The 19,805-nt window shown below is 36.2% G+C and overlaps 1 protein-coding gene across 8 annotated transcripts in view; it reads left to right on the top strand.

Moving 5' to 3' along the window:
• Positions 1 to 19,805, top strand: part of CTNNA3 (catenin alpha 3) — a 1,922,732-nt gene that overhangs the window by 1,171,982 nt on the left and 730,945 nt on the right. For all 8 annotated transcript variants that reach the window (XM_025285111.3, XM_025285110.3, XM_044942173.2 and 5 more), the window contains one exon: positions 11,790 to 11,882. In XM_025285111.3, the coding sequence (XP_025140896.3) occupies positions 11,790 to 11,882 (93 nt within the window). The remainder of the gene's footprint in view (positions 1 to 11,789; positions 11,883 to 19,805) is intronic.

Genomic DNA, 19,805 nt, shown 5'->3' with positions numbered 1-19,805 from the left:
ATATACAGGTATGAATTTAAAAGAGCACATGGAAGGATAGGTTTTTTACATAATAAATGGTTTGTAAAAGAATAAACCCCAAATTGTTTATTTTCTTCAAGAACTAGATATCCTTTGTACCTGGTATGTAAAGTGTTCTAATAGACACCAAGGAATTAGATATTCAAAAGAGGAGAGGTGATAAACATGTTTATCTACATGTGCAGGAACTGAAATGAACATCTCCTTCCCCTGTGCTTGCTCCTGCTATTAGGACATCTAGGTTGCAGACATTTGATTAGAAAGTGCCTTCTACTGAATTGAAGTTCTGCATTGCCAGCCTTTTACTTTGCTAAGAGGAGCCATCTGAAATTAATGCATAATTGGTATGTAAATTTCTGGCTCAGTATTCATTTCAGTATGGTTGTAGGCATGATAATATGAATTTGGCTTACTTAGGTAGAAAACAAAAGAGACTTCACTGGAAGATATAAGCTAGTGCACATAAATACAGGCAGAGGGCTGAGACTGGGTAGACACAGGAACTGCTCCAGGATTCCTCTCAGGAAGTGGCAGATATGCCCACACCAGGGCAGGGAAGGACTAGGCACCTTGATTAACTGTCACACTAAGACTTCATACCACTGAGGTAGAGGAGGAGACAGCAGTTGTCCAAAGGGAAATCAGACTGTTCTTGACAGAAAAAGGAGCAGATGTTGGGTAGAAGGCCAGAAATCTCTCCTACTTTTGATTTTCTTGTTTCCTGAGTATTTTTATTTTTAAACTTTTATATCTTATGGACTAAATGTTTGTGCCCGCCCCCCAAATTCATATGGTGAAATCTTAACACCCAAGGTGATTGGACTGGGAGATGGAACATTTTGAAGGTGATTAGGTAATGAGAGAAGAACCCTTAAATATGTAATTAGTGCCCTTATGAAAAGGAATCCCAGAGATTTCCCTCAGCTCTCCTGCTGTGTGAGGTTCCAGCTAGCGTAGAGGGTCATTCTAGGAACCTGGAATCTGGTGCTCACCAGGTATTGCATCTGCCACCACCTTGATCCTAGACTTCCCAAACTCTAGCACTGTGAGAAGTTAATTCTGTTGTTTATAAGCTACCCAGTCTATTATTTTTGTTAAGGTAGCCCTAATAGACTAAGCCCTATTTTTCAGGTGGTGGTATAGGTTGTTATTTCTTATCTCTAATTTGTGAAGCCTTTTCTATGACTTCCTAGCCTTTTCTGTGTGTGTGTGTTTGTATGTATGTGTGTGTGTGTGTGTATATATATATATATGGTCAGTTCATGCTTCTTGTAGATTTTCACCACTTTACATTAATCTTAAGGAAGGAGTGTCTTATACAAACAAATGAAAATCAACACAAAGTCTAAATGTGTCTGTGTGTTGTGGTATGTATGTCGAGAGTAGTACATCAGAGTTACCTGGGGGAATTTTTTTTTTTTTAACTTTTCATTTTATGTTCAAGTAGAGCTGATTAACAATGCTGTGATGATTTCAGGTAGACAGCAAAGGGACTTAGCCATGCATATACATGTATTCTTTCTCACTTGTAAAACTTTAAGAAGTTGAATTAAACACAGTTTATACCTCTTATAACTTCCATCCACAGTTCAGTTTAGTTGCTCAGTCGTGTCCGACTCTTTGTGACCCCATCCATGAACCGCAGCACGCCAGGCCTCCCTGTCCATCACCAATTCCCGGAGTTCACCCAAATCCATGTCCATTGTGTCAGTGATGCCATCCATCGATGTCATCCTCTGTCGTCCCCTTCTCCTTCTGCCTTCAATCTTTCCCAACATCAGGGTCTTTTCAAATGAGTCAGCTCTCCACATCAGGTGGCCAAAGTATTGGAGTTTCAGCTTCAACATCAGGCCTTCCATGCACACCCAGGACTGATCTTTAGGATGGACTGGTCGGATCTCCTTGCAGTCCAAGGGACTCTCAAGAGTCTTCTCCAAGACTACAGTTCAAAAGCATCAATTCTTCGGCGCTCAGCTTTTTTTGTAGTCCAACTCTCACATTCATACATGACTACTGGAAAAACCATAGCCTTGACTAGAGGGACCTTTGTTAACAAAGTAATGTCAACAATGAGTCCAGGTTCCTGAGCAGAGAATTTCTCTCTTAAGAACATGGGTCAGGGATGAGAGGTACCATGTTATATGCCAAGTGAAGGGGAAGGATCACAGTCCAATAACTAGAAAAGATGCCAGGGATATTAATTAGTGTACAGAACTGGAACTAGGAAGAGAAGAACAAACATCAGTAGGATAGTAATGTGAATTAATTCAAGAATTGTCTAGCCAGGCTTTATTGTCTGCAATATTTTCAATATACCTGAAAGGGCAGTGCATTCAAATTTAAAACTTCTAGAATGTGATACATCTTAGAAGGCAGAAGGACTTGTGCGAAGGAAAGAGGCTCATGAGAGAGATGCTGAAAAAATAATCACTCCCCTCTGAGTAACATGGCACCATTTCCCTGTTTGAAGATTTTTTATGTGACTTTTGCAATTATTAGAGTATCGGCAGTTATTTTAAAGATACAGTTTAATCTTTTATTTAAAAAAAAATGAAAGAAATTGTGTCCTGGCCTTTTCTTTGTAATAAACTTTTGAATCTACCTGAGTGCCTTTGGTTCCATTTTGGATAATTTAGATTCTGATTTTCTTGGCCTTGGGTAAGGCATAACATCAATAAAGTCTGGTCAATCATTTCAATGCAGGAAATTTTCAGTACTTTAAATCAGGGTGGCATAAATGGCATACATTTTTTCCTGGTTAATAGTCTTCCTGTCAGTGCATGGTTTGAATGTATTCTCTCTGTTTGGCTTTGTTTTCCCGTCTATAAAATACTGGGTGAGAGAATACAGTCAGAGGTCACAAACTGGTGATCTATGAACTAAAGTAAGTGAACAGACTGTTAGTTTGACCAGGGCCATGAATTTTTCCTTGTATTTTAATGAGGTCTAATGCCATTAGATAGAGCACACATGCTCATGTTTGCCTGAGGCCCCACCACCCTACCCCGCCTACTGTTACATGTAGACTCTACATTTGTATATCTTGCCTGAGTCCTTAAAGCATTTTGATTTGTGGCTCTTTGATTAGAAATTGTGTCATATGTCTTTAGATTCCTAAGGTTTTACTTCTATAAAATCTCTTAAGAGAGTGAATGTTCTTCCCCATCCTGGATTAGTAAAAGAGATGATCTGGAAGGGAGTTCATACATCTTCAGGGCTACCAGGTATCAAACTGTCTTCACACACTGTCTCATTTAATCTTCAAAGTACTCAAGTTAGGTAGATACTGATAGTATCATACCCATTTTATAGATGACAAAATTCTCTCAGATATTACCATTTTATCCATGGTCAGAAATTTTGATAGTTGTGGGAATCAGGTTAAAATCCAGACCTATTTGTCTTCAAAACCTCTCTATGAATAATTTCCCTTAGAGGACAGAAATCTTTCACAAAGATCTCTTGAATAATACAACTTTACATAGACTTTTGAAAAAAGTTCGATATATAAAAGATGTTAAATGTCCAAATATCTCAAAGTATCTTACAAAATATTTTATTTGCATACTATTTTCTTCGACCAGTAGGGAGTTGCCTTCATGTTTCACCTAGGAAAGTACCTGACTGCCTGAAGAGCCACACAGAACTTATGAATATTAGAAGAAATTTGGCTTTCACTTACCTCAGCTGGTAAAGAATTGGTAATGCAGGAGACCTGGGTTCAATCCCTGGGTTGGGAAGATCCCCGAAGAAGGGAAAGGCTACCCACTGTAGTATTCAGGCCTGGAGAATTCCATGGACTGTATAGTCCATGGGGTTGCAGTGAGTTGGACATGACTGAGCAACTTTCACTTTCACTTTACACATTGATTTGACCTAGAAAAGATGTCACAAATCACTCAAATTAGAAATGTAAAGATATTTTTAACACATAACTTTTTCTGGTCACAGAATATTAACTATCCTATACATTTAAATTTGTTTGTATAAAATATCACTGAAACTCTACGAGCCTTAATTTGGTAATCGTAACTAACTATCTAGAAAGCTTACCTGAAGTAGAACAGTTCTGGTAAGAAGTTTGGGTACGTCCGAATAAAAGAAGACAGAAAGAGTGTTAATATAATCATTCATGGAGTAAAAAACTTTGAGATGTATTTTCAACTCAGTGTTTTGTAAATAAAAAGTATGATAATATAGAAAATATTATATTATCATACTTATATTAAATATTATATTAAATATAATATATTAAATATATTAAATGTATATAATATATATAATATAATATATAACAATATATAATATAATATAAAATATATAATATATAATATTAGATATATTATATTAAATATAAGTATGATAATATAGAAAAGGCAGAGGAACAAGAGATCAAATTGCCAACATCTACTGGATCATCAAAAAAGCAAGAGAGTTCCAGAAAAACATCTATTTCTGCTTTATTGACTATGCCAAAGCCTTTGACTGTGTGGATCACAATAAACTGTGGACAATTCTGAAAGAGATGGGAATCCCAGACCACCTGACCTGCCTCTTGAGAAACCTATATGCAGGTCAGGAAGCAACAGTTAGAACTGGACATGGAACAACAGACTGGTTCCAAATAGGAAAAGGAGTACATCAAGGCTGTATATTGCCACCCTGCTTATTTAACTTATATGTGTACATCATGAGAAATGCTGGGCTGGAAGAAGCACAAGCTGGAATCAAGATTGTCAGGAGAAATATCAATAACCTCAGATATGCAGATGACACCACTCTTATGGCAGAAAGTGAAGAGGAACTAAAAAGCCTCTTGATGAAAGTGAAAGTGGAGAGTGGAAAAAGTTGGCTTAAAGCTCAACATTCAGAAAATGAAGATCATGGCATCTGGTCCCATCACTTCATGGGAAATAGATGGGGAAACAGTGTCAGACTTTATTTTTTGGGGCTCCAAAATCTCTACAGATGGTGACTGCAGCCATGAAATTAAAAGACACTTACTCCTTGGAAGAAAAGTTATGACCAACCTAGACAGCATATTGAAAAGCAGAGACATTACTTTGCCAACAAAGGTCTGTCTAGTCAAGGCTATGGTTTTTCCAGTGGTCATGTATGGGTGTGAGAATTGGACTGTGAAGAAGGCTGAGTGCCAAAGAATTGATGCTTTTGAACTATGGTGTTGGAGAAGACTCTTGAGAGTCCCTAGGGCTGCAAGGAGATCCAACCAGTCCATTCTGAAGGAGATCAGCCCTGGGATCTCTTTGGAAGGAATGATGCTAAAGCTGAAACTCCAGTACTTTGGCCACCTCATGCGAAGAGTTGACTCATTGGAAAAGACTGATGCTGGGAGGGATTGGGGGCAGGAGGAGAAGGGGACAACAGAAAATGAGATGGCTGGATGGCATCACTGACTTGATGGACGTGAGTCTGGGTGAACTCCAGGAGTTGGTGATGGACAGGGAGGCCTGTTGTGCTGGGATTCATGGGGTCACAAAGAATCCGACACGACTGAGCAACTGAACTGAACTGATGATAATATAAACAGAAACTTTGTGTTTAGGATGATTTTTATGTTAACATTAATAATTAAATTGACTTCAGTATCATAGTAACCAGTAAATGTCCAGAAGAAAAATGCTAGTTTTTAAAAGGGAAAAAAAAAAGATAAAGATGATAAATTAAAAATTAGAGTGTATTCACCCTTCCCTCTGGTACCATAAGTTCATTCTCTATGTTTGACAGTCTACTTCTGTTTTGTTGTTGTTGAATCACTAAGTCATGTCTGACTCTTTGAGATCCCATGGACTGCAGCCCTCCAGGCTTCTCTGTCCTACATTCATCTGGAGGTGCTTAAATTCATGTCTATTGAGTTGATGATGGTATCTAACCATCTCATCCTGTTGTCTTCTATCTTTCCTGGTATTAGGGTCTTTTCCAATGAATTGGCTCTTTCTATCAGGTAATCAAAGTTTTAGAGCTTCAGCATCAGTCCTTCCAGTGAATATTCAGGATTGATTTATTTTAGGATTGACTGATTTGACCTCCTTGTAGTCCAAGGAATTCTTAAGAGTCTTCTCCAGAACCAAAATTCAAAGCATCAATTCTTAGGCATTCAGCCTTCTTAGATCCAGCTCTCATATCCAGACATGACTACTGGAAAAACCATAGCTTTGACCATACAGACATTTGTCAGCAAAGTGATGTCTCTGCTTTTTAATACACTAGGTTTATCATAGCTTTCCTTTCAAGGAGCAAGTATCTTTTAATTTCATGGCTGCAGTATCCATCGCAGTAATTTTTGAGCCCAGGAAAATAAAATCTGTCACTGTTTCCACTTTTTCCCCTTCTGTTTGCCATGAGTGTGACGGGACTGGATGCTATGATCTTTGTAGTTTGAATGTTGAGTTTAAGCCAGCTTTTTCACTCTCCTCTTTCACCCTCTTCAAGAGGCTCTTTAGTTTCTCTTCACTTTATGCCATTAGAGTGGTGTCATCTGCATATCTGAGGTTGCTGATATTTGTCCCAGCAATCTTGATTCCAGCTTGTAACTCAATCAGTCTGGCATATCGCACAAAGTACTCTGCCTAGAAGGTAAATAAGAAGGGTGACAATGTAATGTGTTCCTTTCCCAGTTTGAAACCAGTCCATTGTTACATGTCCAGTTCTAACTGTTGCTTCTTGACCCTCATACAGGTTTCTCAGGAGACAGGTAAGGTGGTCTGGAATTCCCTTCTCTAAGAATATTCCACAGTTTGTTTTGATCCATATAGTCAGTGGCTTTAGCCTAGTCACTGAAGCAGAAGTAGATGGTTTTCTAGACTTCTTTGCTTTCTTTATGATCCAATGGACATTGGCAATTTGATTTCAGGTTCCTCTGCCTTTTTTTAAAATCCAGCTTGTACATCTGGATGTTCTCAGTTTCTATTCTGTTGAAGCCTAGAATTTTGAGCCTAAACTTACTAACATGTGAAATGAGAGCAATTGTCCAGGTGGTTTGAACATTCTTTGGCATTGCCCTTCTTGGGGATTGAAATGAAAAACACCTTTTCCAGTCCTATGGCTGAGTTTTCCAAATTTGCTGACGTATTGAGTACAGGATTTTAAGAGCATCATCTTTTAGAATTTTAAATAGCTCTGCTGAAATTCTGTCACTTCCACTAGCTTTGTAATAATGCTTCCTAAGGTCCACTTGACTTCACACACCAGGATGCCCAGCTCTAGGTGAGTGATCACACCATTGTGGTTATCTGGATCAGTAAGATCTTTTGTATATAGTTCTTTCATGTATTATTGCCACCTCTTAATCTCTTCTACTTCTGTCAGGTTATTACTGTTTCTGTCCTTTATCATGCCCTTTTCTATTTTGTGATAAGTTCATTTGTTTTATTTTTTAAGATTCTGCATGTTTGTTGTTCTCTTTCTGACATACTTCACTTACTATGATAATCTCCATGTCCATCCATGTTGCTGCAAATGACATTATTTCACTGTTTGTAATGGCTGAATAATATTCTGTTGTATATATGTACCACCTTTTGTTTATGCATTTCTCTGTCCGTGGACATTTAGGTTGCTTCCATATGTTGGCTATTATAAACAGCACTGCAATGCACATTGGAGTGCATGGATTCTTTTTTTTTTAAATTTTATTTTATTTTTAAACTTTACATAATTGTATTAGTTTTGCCAAATATCAAACCTCCGTACGGCTCTCTATAGTGTTTGTACCAATTTACGTTCATACTGACAGTGAAGGAGGGTTTCCTTTTCTCCATACCCTCCTCAGCATTTATTGTTTGTAGATTTTTTGATGATGGCCCTTCTGACTGATGTGAAGGAATATCTCATTTTAGTTTTAATTTGCATTTTTCTAATAATGCCTTTTCTAATAATTAATAGTTATTAGAAATTATTACTTTCTAATAATTAATTTTTATAAAATTAATGTTTCTAATGTTGAGCATCTTTTGGTATGCTTCTTGTTCATCTGTGTGTGAGTCTGTGTGCATGCTCAGTTGTGTTCGACTCTTTGTGACCCTATGGACTATAGTCCACCAGTCTCCTCTTCCATGGCATTCTCTAGGCAAGAATACTGGAGTAGATTGCTATTCCCTTCTCCAGGGAATCTTCTTGATCTAGAGATTGAACCAGTGTCTCCTGCATGGCAGGCAGATTCTTTACTGCTGAGCCACTGGGGAAGTCCTCTTGGCCATCTGTATGTCTTCTTTAGAGAAATGTCTATTTAGGTCTTCTGCTCACTTTTTGGATTGGATTGTTTGGCACAGATTGGGAGTCTGAGATTGTCATGCACACACTACTATATTTAAAATAGATAACCATTATGGACCTACTATATAGCACAGGGAATACTGCTTCAGTTCAGTTCACTTCAGTCTCTCAATCATGTCTGAATTTTTCAACCCAAGAACCACAGCACGCCAGGCCTCCCTGTCCATCACCAATTGCCAGAGTCTACCCAAACCCATGTCTGTTGAGTCGGTGATGCCATCCAACCATCTCATCCTCTGTCCTTTCCTTCTCCTCCTGCCCTCAATCTTTCCCAGCATCAGGGTCTTTTCAAATGAGTCAGCTTCTTGCATCAGGTGGCCAAAATATTGGAATTTCAGCTTCAGCATCAGTACTTCCAATGAACAACCAGGACTGATCTCCTTTAGGATGGACTGGTTGGATCTCCTTGCAGTCCAAAGAACTCTCAAGAGTCTTCTCCAACACCAATGTTCAAATGCGTCGATTCTTCGGTGCTCAGCTTTCTTCACAGTCCAACTCTCACATCCATACATGACCACTGGAAAAACCATAGCCTTGACTAGAGGGACCTTTGTTGGTGAAGTAATATCTCTGCTTTTTAATATGCTATCGAGGTTGGTCATAACTTTCCTTCAAAGGAGTAAGCGTCTTTTAATCTCATGACTGCAATCACCATCTGCAGTGATTTTGGAGCCCCCAAAAATAAAGTTAGCCACTGTTTCTACTGTTTCCCTATCTATTTGTCATGAAGTAATGGGACCGGATGCTATGATCTTAGTTTTCTGAATGCTGAGCTGTAAGCCAACTTTTTCACTCTCCTCTTTCACTTTCATCAAGAGGCTCTTTAGTTCTTCTTCACTTTCTGCTGTAAGGGTGGTGTCACCTGCATATCTGAAGTTATTGTTATTTCTCCCGGCAATCTTGATTCTAGCCTGTGCTTCCTCCAGCCCAGAGTTTCTTATGATGTACTCTGCATATAAGCAAAATAAGCACGGTAACAATATACAGCCTCGATATACTCCTTTTCCTATTTGGAACCAGTCTGTTGTTCCATGTGCAGTGCTAACTGTTGCTTTCTGACCTGCATACAGGTTTCTCAAGAGGCAGGTCTGGTGGTCTGGTATTCCCATCTTTTTCAGAATTTTCTACAGTTTATTGTGATCCACACAGTCAAAGGCTTTGGCATAGTCAATAAAGCAGAAATAGATGTTTTTCTGGAACTCTTGCTTTTTTGATGATCCAGTGGATGCTGGCAATTTGATCTCTGGTTCCTCTGCCTTTTCTAAATTCAGCTTGATCATCTGGAAGTTCACGGTTCACGTATTGCTGAAGCCTGGCTTGGAGAATTTTGAGCATTATTTTACTAGCGTGTAAGATGAGTGCAATTGTGCGGTAGTTTGGGCATTCTTTGGCATCGCCTTTCTTTGGGATTGGAATGAAAACTGACCTTTTCCAGTCCTATGGCCAAGGCTGAGTTTTCCAAATTTGCTGGCATATTGAGTGCAGCACTTTCACAGCATCATCTTTCAGGATTTGAAATAGCTCAACTGGAATTCTATCACCTCCACTATCTTTGTTCGTAGTGATGCTTCCTAAGGCCTGCTTGACTTCACATTCCAGAATGTCTGGCTCTAGGTGAGTGATCACACCATTGTGATTATCTGGGTCATGAAGATCTTTTTTGTACAGTTCTGTTATTCTTGCTACCTCTTGTTAATATCTCTTGCTTCTGTTAGGTCCATACCATTTCTGTCCTTTATTGAGCCCATCTTTGCATAAAATATTCCCTTTGTATCTCTAATGTCCTGTAATAACCTAAATGAGAAAATAATTCAAAAAATAATAGATACATTTATAACTGAATCTCTTTACTGTACACCTAAAACTGACATAAAACTGTTAATCAACTATATTTGAATATAAAATTAAAGAAAATTTTAAAGTGTCTATATAGAGTATCTTTCTATAATTTTTAAACTTTGGTTTAACCAATATTCATCTCTTTGACCAAAAGATTGAGCTAATAATTTCATATTTCTACTTAAAACAAACAGTGCTCAAATTTAAAGACAGCTATTTTATGCAAGTACAGTGCAAATTATTATAAAATTTATTAAAGGAATTAGACTGCTAAATTTTACTTTCTGTGAGTGGGGTTTTAAGAATGGAGTGGGGTACAGAAATGACTGCCCTTTTCAAATAATCACAAATGTGCTAATTATGTGGCTGATATGAAAGTTGAGGCATTGTGACCTTCAAGCCAACAAAAGACCTTTTCAAGTAAGCCATTTCCATGTACATTAAAAAAGTGATCAATGCCACTCCACAGTTTAATAATATATGGCTGTTATTTCATTATATGTAAATGCAAACCAAGGAGTTATTTCACTGCCAACATATTTAAAGTAATGCTATTTAAAAAAAAAAAAAAAAAAGCAAAGGCTGTAAATCCATGTAAGTAACAGTTTTTGGTACTCTACAGATAGTCATCCAAAGATATGTTTGTTGTTCACTTTCAACACATGCAGTTTAAGTTAAGGTTCTCTGCAACTGATTGGATTTTGGATTTGATCAGTAAAAACTGCCTTGTGCTAAAGCATATAATAACTGAAACTTAAGGAAAATGATTGTTAGGAAAGCGATCTCTTTGCAGTGATGGAGGCAGTGACATTTTTTGTAGATCCAAGAAAACATTGCCTCTGTACATGAACACTCATCTGCTAGCAAGGGGATGTTGAATAAGACTGAAGTTCAAAGGAAAAGGATGGAATTCCACAATCTTTCTCACAACTTATTCATGGTATAAAGAAAATATTTATAAACATTGGACTTAGGTCATTGCCATGAAGGCAGTTATTTTAAAGGGCAGTCATATCCCTGGAAAACAGTGTGTTTCAAAACAATAATGTATAAAAAAATATGGATATTACTAAAGGCGTGAATCAAATTGACTGCTGGAATGTCAAATAGTGCCAATGAAGTTGTAGTAGAAAATCAAGAACAGGAAGAAGAATTCAATTATCTTGTATTTGCCCAGCTTTGTAGCATATTTGATGCTGAATAAAACATGAACAAAGATACAGTCATGCTTAATGCAACTTAAGAATGCATAATAGACTTCTGGGAAATAATAAACCAATTACAAACTTAAACCACAATCATATGAGTCCAAGAATTTATTAGCATTCAATCCATAGATAAACTTTTTCTCAGTCTCATAAGAAACCATAGCAGCATCTTATTATGGGTTAGATATTGAAACCAAGAGACTGTACAGGGATTGCAAATTTGTTCACCAGTCTTCCTGTTGGCTTTAAACACTACTGTATGGCCCTTTGTTGTTATTTAATAGATTTCTGAATGCTTCCAGTGACATGTATGAAAACGCTGTAGTCACTGAAATTTTCAGTGAACACTTAAACGCTCTTGTCTGTGATAACAGATGTTTCTGCATTTCCTTGATAATCTGAGATAATTTCCATTATTTTGTATTTAAGGTGGCAAATCTTGCCTGTTCCATGTCAACAAATGAAGATGGGATTAAGATTGTCAGAGTTGCTGCCAATCACCTGGAAACTTTGTGTCCACAGGTATGATAACTGTCTTTCATTAAACTAGCTATAAAAAAAATTATGTGTAATGCTGCAGACTTTCATACATATGGAAACATTAAAATGTATATTTTAAAAATATAAAATGACTCATCCTAAGGTCATAGTTTACTCTTTATTAAGTACTTCATTCTTTATTTAACACCTGGTTCTTGTAACAGTTTCTGAGAAACCATCTTAGAATTTTCTGAAAGATATAGTTTGAAATCAAAGCAGTGTTTTGTCCAACACATCTGATTTATTTTTAGTCATTATTTAATTTGAAATCTCAAATCATATGAAAAGAATGTTTTTTTTTCCTCTTTTATCAAAAGAAGGCATGAGTTTGAAAAAAGCCAAGAAATATTGTCTTGTCTGGAATTCAGGAGTTTTTTAAAATCCAAAGAGAAACATATTGCTTAGGAATTATTTCTAGATGAGTAATTGTCTCAAAACTATGATTCAGGATACACAGGAGAAGGGGACAACAGAGGATGAGATGGTTGGATAGCATCACCAACTCAATGGGCATGAATTTGAGTAAACTCAATTCCCTGTGATGCACAGGGAAGCCTGGTGTGCTGCAGTCCATGGGGTCACAAAGAATCAGACATGACTGAGCGACTGAACTAAACTGAACTGAGGATACACCTAAGGTCAATCCTTTATTGCCTTAGAATAAGCAACAAGTGATGTAGATAATTACTTCCCAATTAAAACCACAGTAGTTGTAAAGATGTGAAATATAATAATGATTAGAAATTTCAAGCCTCTGGACTTCTGCTGGAATTCTAATTTTACTAAAAGCAGAATGTGTGTTAAATTCTTGCTTGCTTTGCCAATGATTTCATCTGTAAGAATATTTAGGAAATAGTAAGGTGACTGCTTCTTTAGACTTAATGCTGATTAACAAATGAAAACTGGCTGAAGTACAATCTAGAGGACCAGCAACTGAGATCTCATAACTGAGGTCAGTTTTCTATGAAGTCCCATAGGGAACAGAACTGTGCAATAGGCCACTGAAGTGGCTGAATAACTTACACTCCCCTCAGTAGTTTGCGTTTTCATTTCTCCATATTGTAGATAACACTTGATGTGGTCACTATTGAAATATCTTTTGAATCTGAATAGTATTCAGTATATCTCATTGGTTTCAATTTATACTTTTATGATTACTCAAGAAAGCACTTAAAGAAACAGTTATTAACCATTTGGCTTTAGAAGTCTGAATTGCTTAAACCCTCTGACGATTTTTAGTTGCTTGTTTTTATTGCACTGCTTAGATTTATTAAAAATATCTTCTGTTGACTGTGGCTTTTCCTTTAACTTTGAATATAATATTTTAATCCTAAAGTATTTTAAGAACTATAATATGAACATATGATTCATCCTTTAATTTTTTAATTAAACATTTGAGCATCTACTCTGCACCATGGTATGTTGGTTTGTGCTTTGTCAAGAAATTCTTCCAACAAAAGAGTTACATAGTCCCTGTACTTTCTTTTTAAAATAGTAAAGACTTATTTAACATTTAAATCTTTATTTTATCTGAAATTTATTTTTATGTCTAACAGGAGGTTGAATCTATTTTTTTAAACAGTGGCAACCACTGGGCTATCATCCTGTATTAAAAAGTTGATCCTTTACCAATTATACTTTATTTTTTAGATTCCATATATAAGTAAAATCATGTGATATTTACCTTACTCTGTTTGACTTATCTCATTTAGCATATTCCTTCTAGGTCTATCAATGTTATTACAGTGGCAAAGTTTAATTAATTTTTTATGGCTGAGTAATATTCCATTCGGAGAAGGCAATGGCACCTCACTGCAGTACTCTTGCTTGGAAAATCCCATGGATGGAGAAGCCTGGTAGGCTGCAGTCCATGGGGTCGCTAAGAGTCGGGCTTGACTGAGCGACTTTACTTTCACGCATTGGAGAAGGAAATGGCAACCCACTCCAGTGTTCTTGCCTGGAGAATCCCAGCGATGGGGGAGCCTGGTGGGCTGCTGTCTAAGGGGTCACACAGAGTTGGACAAGACTGAAGTGACTTAGCAGCAGCAGCAATATTCCATTGCATTTGTTTTGTATGTGTGTGTACAACATCTTCTTTATTCACTCATTTATTGATAAAAAAGACTTAGAATGCTTTAAAATCTTGGCTATTATAAATAATGCTGCAATGAACATGAAAGTGAAAGTGAAGTTGCTCAGCTGTGTCCGACTCTTTGCGACCCTGTGGACTATAGACCACCAGGATCCTCTGTCCATGGGATTCTCCAGGCAAGAATACTGGAGTGGGTTGCCATTTCCTTCTCCAGGGGATCTTCTAAACCCAGGGATTGAATCCAGGTCTCCCTCATTGCAGGTAGACGCTTTAAGCTCTGAGCCACCAGGGAAGCTCATAGGGATACCTATATCTTTTCATGTTTTTTAAAATATTTTTCAATTAAAAAAATTTTTTTTGGCTGTGCTATGGCTTTTGGGATCTTAATTCCTGAACCAGGGACTGAACCCATGCCCTTGGCAGTGAAAGAGTGGAGTCCTAACCACTGGACCACCAGGGAATTCTCAAATATATCTTTTTAACCAATGTTTTTGATTTCTTTGGATAAAATTCCAGAAGTGGAATTGCTAGATCATTTGGTAGTTCTATTTTTAATTTTTTGAGGAACCCCCCTACTGTTTTTCATAGTGGCTACACCAATTTACATTCCCATAAATAATGCACAAAGGGTCCCCTTTCTCTATGTCCTTGCCTACACTTGTTATTACAACAGGTGAAGTGATAGCTCATGACTTCAATTTGCATTCCCCTGATGATTAGTGATACTGAGCATCTTTTCATATGTCTGTTGAGTTACAATAGATTTTTGTAGCATCTTTAGGATTCTCCATATATTGGATCTTATTGTCTGTAAACTGTGGCAGTTTTACTTTTTGCCTTAAAATTTAGACTCCTTTCATTTCCTTTTCCTGTCTGAATGCTGTGTTTATTACTTCCAGCCTGTGTTTAATAAAAATGGCAAGAGTGTACATCCTTATTCCTGATTTTACAGGAAATGTTTTTAGCTTTTCATACATTACATATGATGTTGACTGTGAGTTTTTCATATATGGCCTTTATATTTTGAGGTGCATTGCCTCTTTACCCACTTTTTTTGGATTTTTTTTTTATCATAAATGAATGTTGAATTCTGTCAAAAACTTTTGCTACATCTATTGAGATGATCATATGATTTTTACTGTTCAATTTGTAAATGTGGTATATCACATTGATTGTTTGAAAATACTGAACCATCTTTCATCCCTGGGATAAATCCTACTTGCTCACAGAATATGATCCTTTTAATGTATTGTTGAATTTGGTTTGCTAATGTTTAGTCGAGGGTTTTTACATCTATGTTCATCAATGGCATTAGCCTATAATTTTGTGTACATGTGTCATATCTTTGGTTTTGGTGTCAGGGAGAGTTACAGTCTTAATTGTGACTTTTGGTTACATCTTGATATCTTCTAGTCAATTTTAGATGCCTTGTTTCTTTCTTTAAAGTATTACTGTTCTGCTCTGCTCTTTTATGTAACTTTAAGTATCCACTTACAAAGTTCTATAAAAATACATATTAGAATTTTTTATTGAAATTGTTAAAGTGTTTTAGATTTTAGATTATTTTAAGGAAAAGTGACACCTTCAAGATACTAAATATTTCCATTAATAAACATGTTTTATATATCCCCATAATCAGATCTTTTTTAAATGTCCTTCAGAGACTCTTTAATATTCTTTTTATTATTAATTACAATAAAGTCCATGGCTATATTTTGATGGAATCCCAATTTTTCTCAATAGGCCAGAAAACTTTCCTAAAGACCAGACTCAAATATTTAATTTTCCCTTTACATCTCCACATTTATACCTAGAAGACATCTAAAACTTAAAATAGCCAAATGGAACTCCTAATAGTTGCACCCCTGCCTCATTTTGCTTTTCTTCAGTCTTACTGATTTTAGTTAACAGCATGGCCTTTCACCTAGTTTCTCTGAGGAAAAACCTAGAGATTTTCTTTCTTTTTTTTTTTTTTAATGCAGTAAATATTTATTGAACATATGCTATGTAGTAGGTATCGTTTATGCAGCTGGGGAGTAAACAGTAAAGAAAAAAAATTAGTCAAAACTCTTGTCCTAGTGAAACTCATATTTTAATTATATCTAATGGCTAGTTTTCCTATTTAATCCATTAACAAGCCCTGTAAGTTTCACCAAAAATATTTGTCTTGAATCTATATACTTTTCTTCATGTTGTTTGTCAACAGGATGAAAAATATCATAGTCTGTGCCTCATCATTTCTATCTTTGACAACAGAAATATCCTACATGGTTTCCATGCTCATTCTCATGTCTTTCTAATCTACTTCCCATATAAAAACCCAATTTTAAAGATGTTTAGCATAGCAGTTGCTTTTCTTAGCCCTTTACAATAAAATGCAAAGTTCTTTTAATGAGTTATTCAGACTTAAATGAAATTTCTACTGCCTAACTGTCAACTCTACTTCATATTATTTTCCTTTGCATTTGTTAGATCTCTGCACTTTGGCCTTTCTGTTTCTAGAACACAATAAGCTTCTTACCACCTGAGGGAGTTCACACTTGGTAATTTCCCAGTTTGTTTTTTTCATATGGCCATATGGACAGCTTCTGTTATGTTCAATTTGTGAAAACTGGGCTCAAATATCATCTCAGACATCAGCCTCTCTAAGTTACCTATCATGTCACCATATTTATTTCTTTTAAAGTCTCTACTATAATTTGATATTATATTTTATATTATTTTTCTAGTTTTTTATTGTACATTGTCCACTCTCAAATATAAAGTTTATGAAGGCAGTGATATATTGTTTCTTGTTCACTACCTGGATTCCACATACCTAACAGAAATGCAGCATATATTGGATGCTCAATAACTATTTGTCCAATATATGGGCAGGGTTTCTAGAATATTAAATCATTTTATATTCATAGACTGCAACAAGAATTTTTGCAACATCTTTTAGACATATCTCTCTTTTTTCGACAATGTAAAAAATTACCTTATAGTTAGCTTGAGTTGTAATTGAATAAAAAATAAATCATTAAAATGGCTGATGAATGTATAGTTGCTAACCTCTACTGCTGGGCTGCAATCTGCCCTTGGCCTAGCTCATTTCAGTATTTTACTAGTGATTTGGATAAAATTTTATAATTATGGTCTTAATCTTTTTCAGTTGAAAATTAGAAGGTAAAGGGACTATATTAGCTGAAAGACTCTAGTCATAAAGAATTTGAATATTCAAAACATGGACTGAATATTATTATATTCAGCAAAGAGTCAGACATGACTGAGCGACTGAACTGAACTGAATACTGAATAGGTAAAATATTAAACCATATATTTTTGGCACTATAAAAGAAATCTAAAAATAAATAATGGAGTGAACATACCTTAGTAAATATTTACTCTCCAAAAGGCTTAGAAATTTTAGTTGATAGTAATCTCAGTATGAATCAACAATGTGATTTAGCTGTCAGAAAAGACTAATATAACTTAACATTTTTTTCATCAAAGAACAAGTTCTAAAATTTATTCTCTACCTCTGTACTACAAAATTATTTTTTATACTGTGTATTTTTTATACAGTATACCCTGAAATTCAGAGTTAGTGGGTCTAGGGTGCATCCCCAATTGTATGTTGTGTGTATGTATGTATATATGTTGTGTGTATGCATGTTTGTAAATGTGTATAAGATCCATTTTGGCAATATCTATTGAAATAAAATATGCATATTCATTTAGGTTCATTAATTCCACTTCTAGAAATTTATAGTACAGACACATGAGTGCACATGCACAAAAGTCTTAAGCAAGTTCTTTATGTTTTTTAAATTGAATTAAATTTGATATAGAATATTAACTTCAGGTGTATTAATGGTGATTGGATATTTTTGTATATTATGAAATGATCACTGCAATAAATCTAGCTGACATCTATCATCATACAGAGTTGTTACAACATTATTGACTATATTATATCAGTTCAGTTCAGTTCAGTCACTCAGTCGTGTCCGACTCTTTGCAACCCCATGAACTGCAAAACTATACGACATATCCCTGTGACATTTATTTTTATGGCTGGATATTTGTACCTCTTAATCCCCTTCACCTATTTTGCCTGTCCCCCCATCCCTACCACTCTGGCACACCAGTTTGTTATGAGCAAGGTTTATTTGTTTGTTATGAGCAAAGTTTGTTATCTGCAATGGCAAAGCTAGAGCCAACCTAAATATCTGTTAGTGGAGAATGTTAAAAGTTGTTTAAAGTAATGTCAGCTCAATATGTATTTTGGTATGGAAGATACCCAAGATAACCAATAAAAAGGTACATTTCCAATGAGTATCATATTTCCCACTTATGTGAAAAAAAAGAAGATGGAGCCATATGTTTATGTACTTGTAGGACATTTTTCAAAAGGTTCTCATGAAAATTTTAGTAGTGTTTACTTTCAAGAAGTGAGACTAGAGATATAGAACAGGAGGAATACTTTCACATTTCACTTTATTTCTTTAAGGATTCTAAATTTTTAACTAGAAATAGGTGTTTTATTAATTTTGAAGGAAAATTTAACCTACTTTTAATATTCAGTTCAGTTGCTCAGTCTTGTCCAAATTTTTGTGACCCCATGGACTGCAGCACACCAAGCTTCCCTGTCCTTTACTAACTCTCGAGCTTAGTCAAACTCATGTCCATTGAGTTGCTGATGCCATCCAACCATCTCATTCTGTGTTGTCACCTTCTGCTCCCTCCTTCAATCTTTCCCAGCATCAGGGTCTTTTCCAATGAGTCAGTTCTTCGCATTAGGTGGCCAAAGTATTGGAGTTTCAGCTTCAACATTAGTCCTTCCAATGAACATTCAGGACTAATTTCCTTTTAAAATTAGATTAACTTTGGAATAAGTCAGGTTGAGAAAACACAGGGCAGAAGGAGCTCATGATGGTGCTACATTTAGTTCCTGTTTGCTAAATACCATTGAATTCACCTAGGTTGCAGTGAATTGGATCATCTTGGTTTTTACTGTGTCTAGAGAACTACAACTGTAATATTTTGCCCAGTTACAGATGTCATACTTTGAAAAGACTGTCACCTGGAGGAAATTTAGCAGATAATATCTGAAATGGTGACATGACTTGAAACTCTGCTGTACAAAAAACTCATAAAAGCAACAGGGAATTTTTAGCCAGGAAAAGGTTAAGACATGGAGAAACATGATCACTATCATCAAATCTTCAAAGGGCTCTGATGTGAAAGACTTGTTCTGAAGGTCCCTAAGGGGCAGAACTACAACCTATGAACATGAGCTAGAAATATAAAAATTTTGTCTCAATATAGAATGATTTTTCTACAGGAACTGCCCTGGAAGAAATTGGACTTTGTTGAGAAGGAGGGATTTGGAGTTTCTCAATGTCACAGACGTTTAAATATAAGGAGAGTGATATTTAGACAATGTAGAGGGTAAGAAGTTGGCCTACAGGACTTCTAACAGGGCTTCCCATGTGTTGCTAGTGGTTAAAGAATCCTCCTTCCAATACAGGAGATGCAAGAGACTCGAGAGTTCCATCCCTGGGTCAGGAGGATCCCCTGGAGCAGGAAATGGCAACTTGCTCCAGTATTCTTGCCTGGAAAATCCCAAGGACAGAGGAGCCTGGCAGGTTACAGTCCATAGGGCTGTAAATAGTCAGACGTGACTGAACACACACACACACACACACACACACACACACTTCTATTGCCCAATCTTGAGATCCTCTAATGAATCTCTCTTTTACATAAAGAAGAGAAACTTAACCTGGAAACTTAACTTGGTGGAAGGATAAAACTAAAATGTTGTT

This window comes from Bubalus bubalis, chromosome 4 (genome assembly GCF_019923935.1).
Source record: "Bubalus bubalis isolate 160015118507 breed Murrah chromosome 4, NDDB_SH_1, whole genome shotgun sequence".
Taxonomy (NCBI): Eukaryota; Metazoa; Chordata; class Mammalia; order Artiodactyla; family Bovidae; genus Bubalus; species Bubalus bubalis.
The sequence above is the reverse complement of the archived record's forward strand: the minus strand, read 5'-3'. Positions and strand labels throughout refer to the sequence as shown.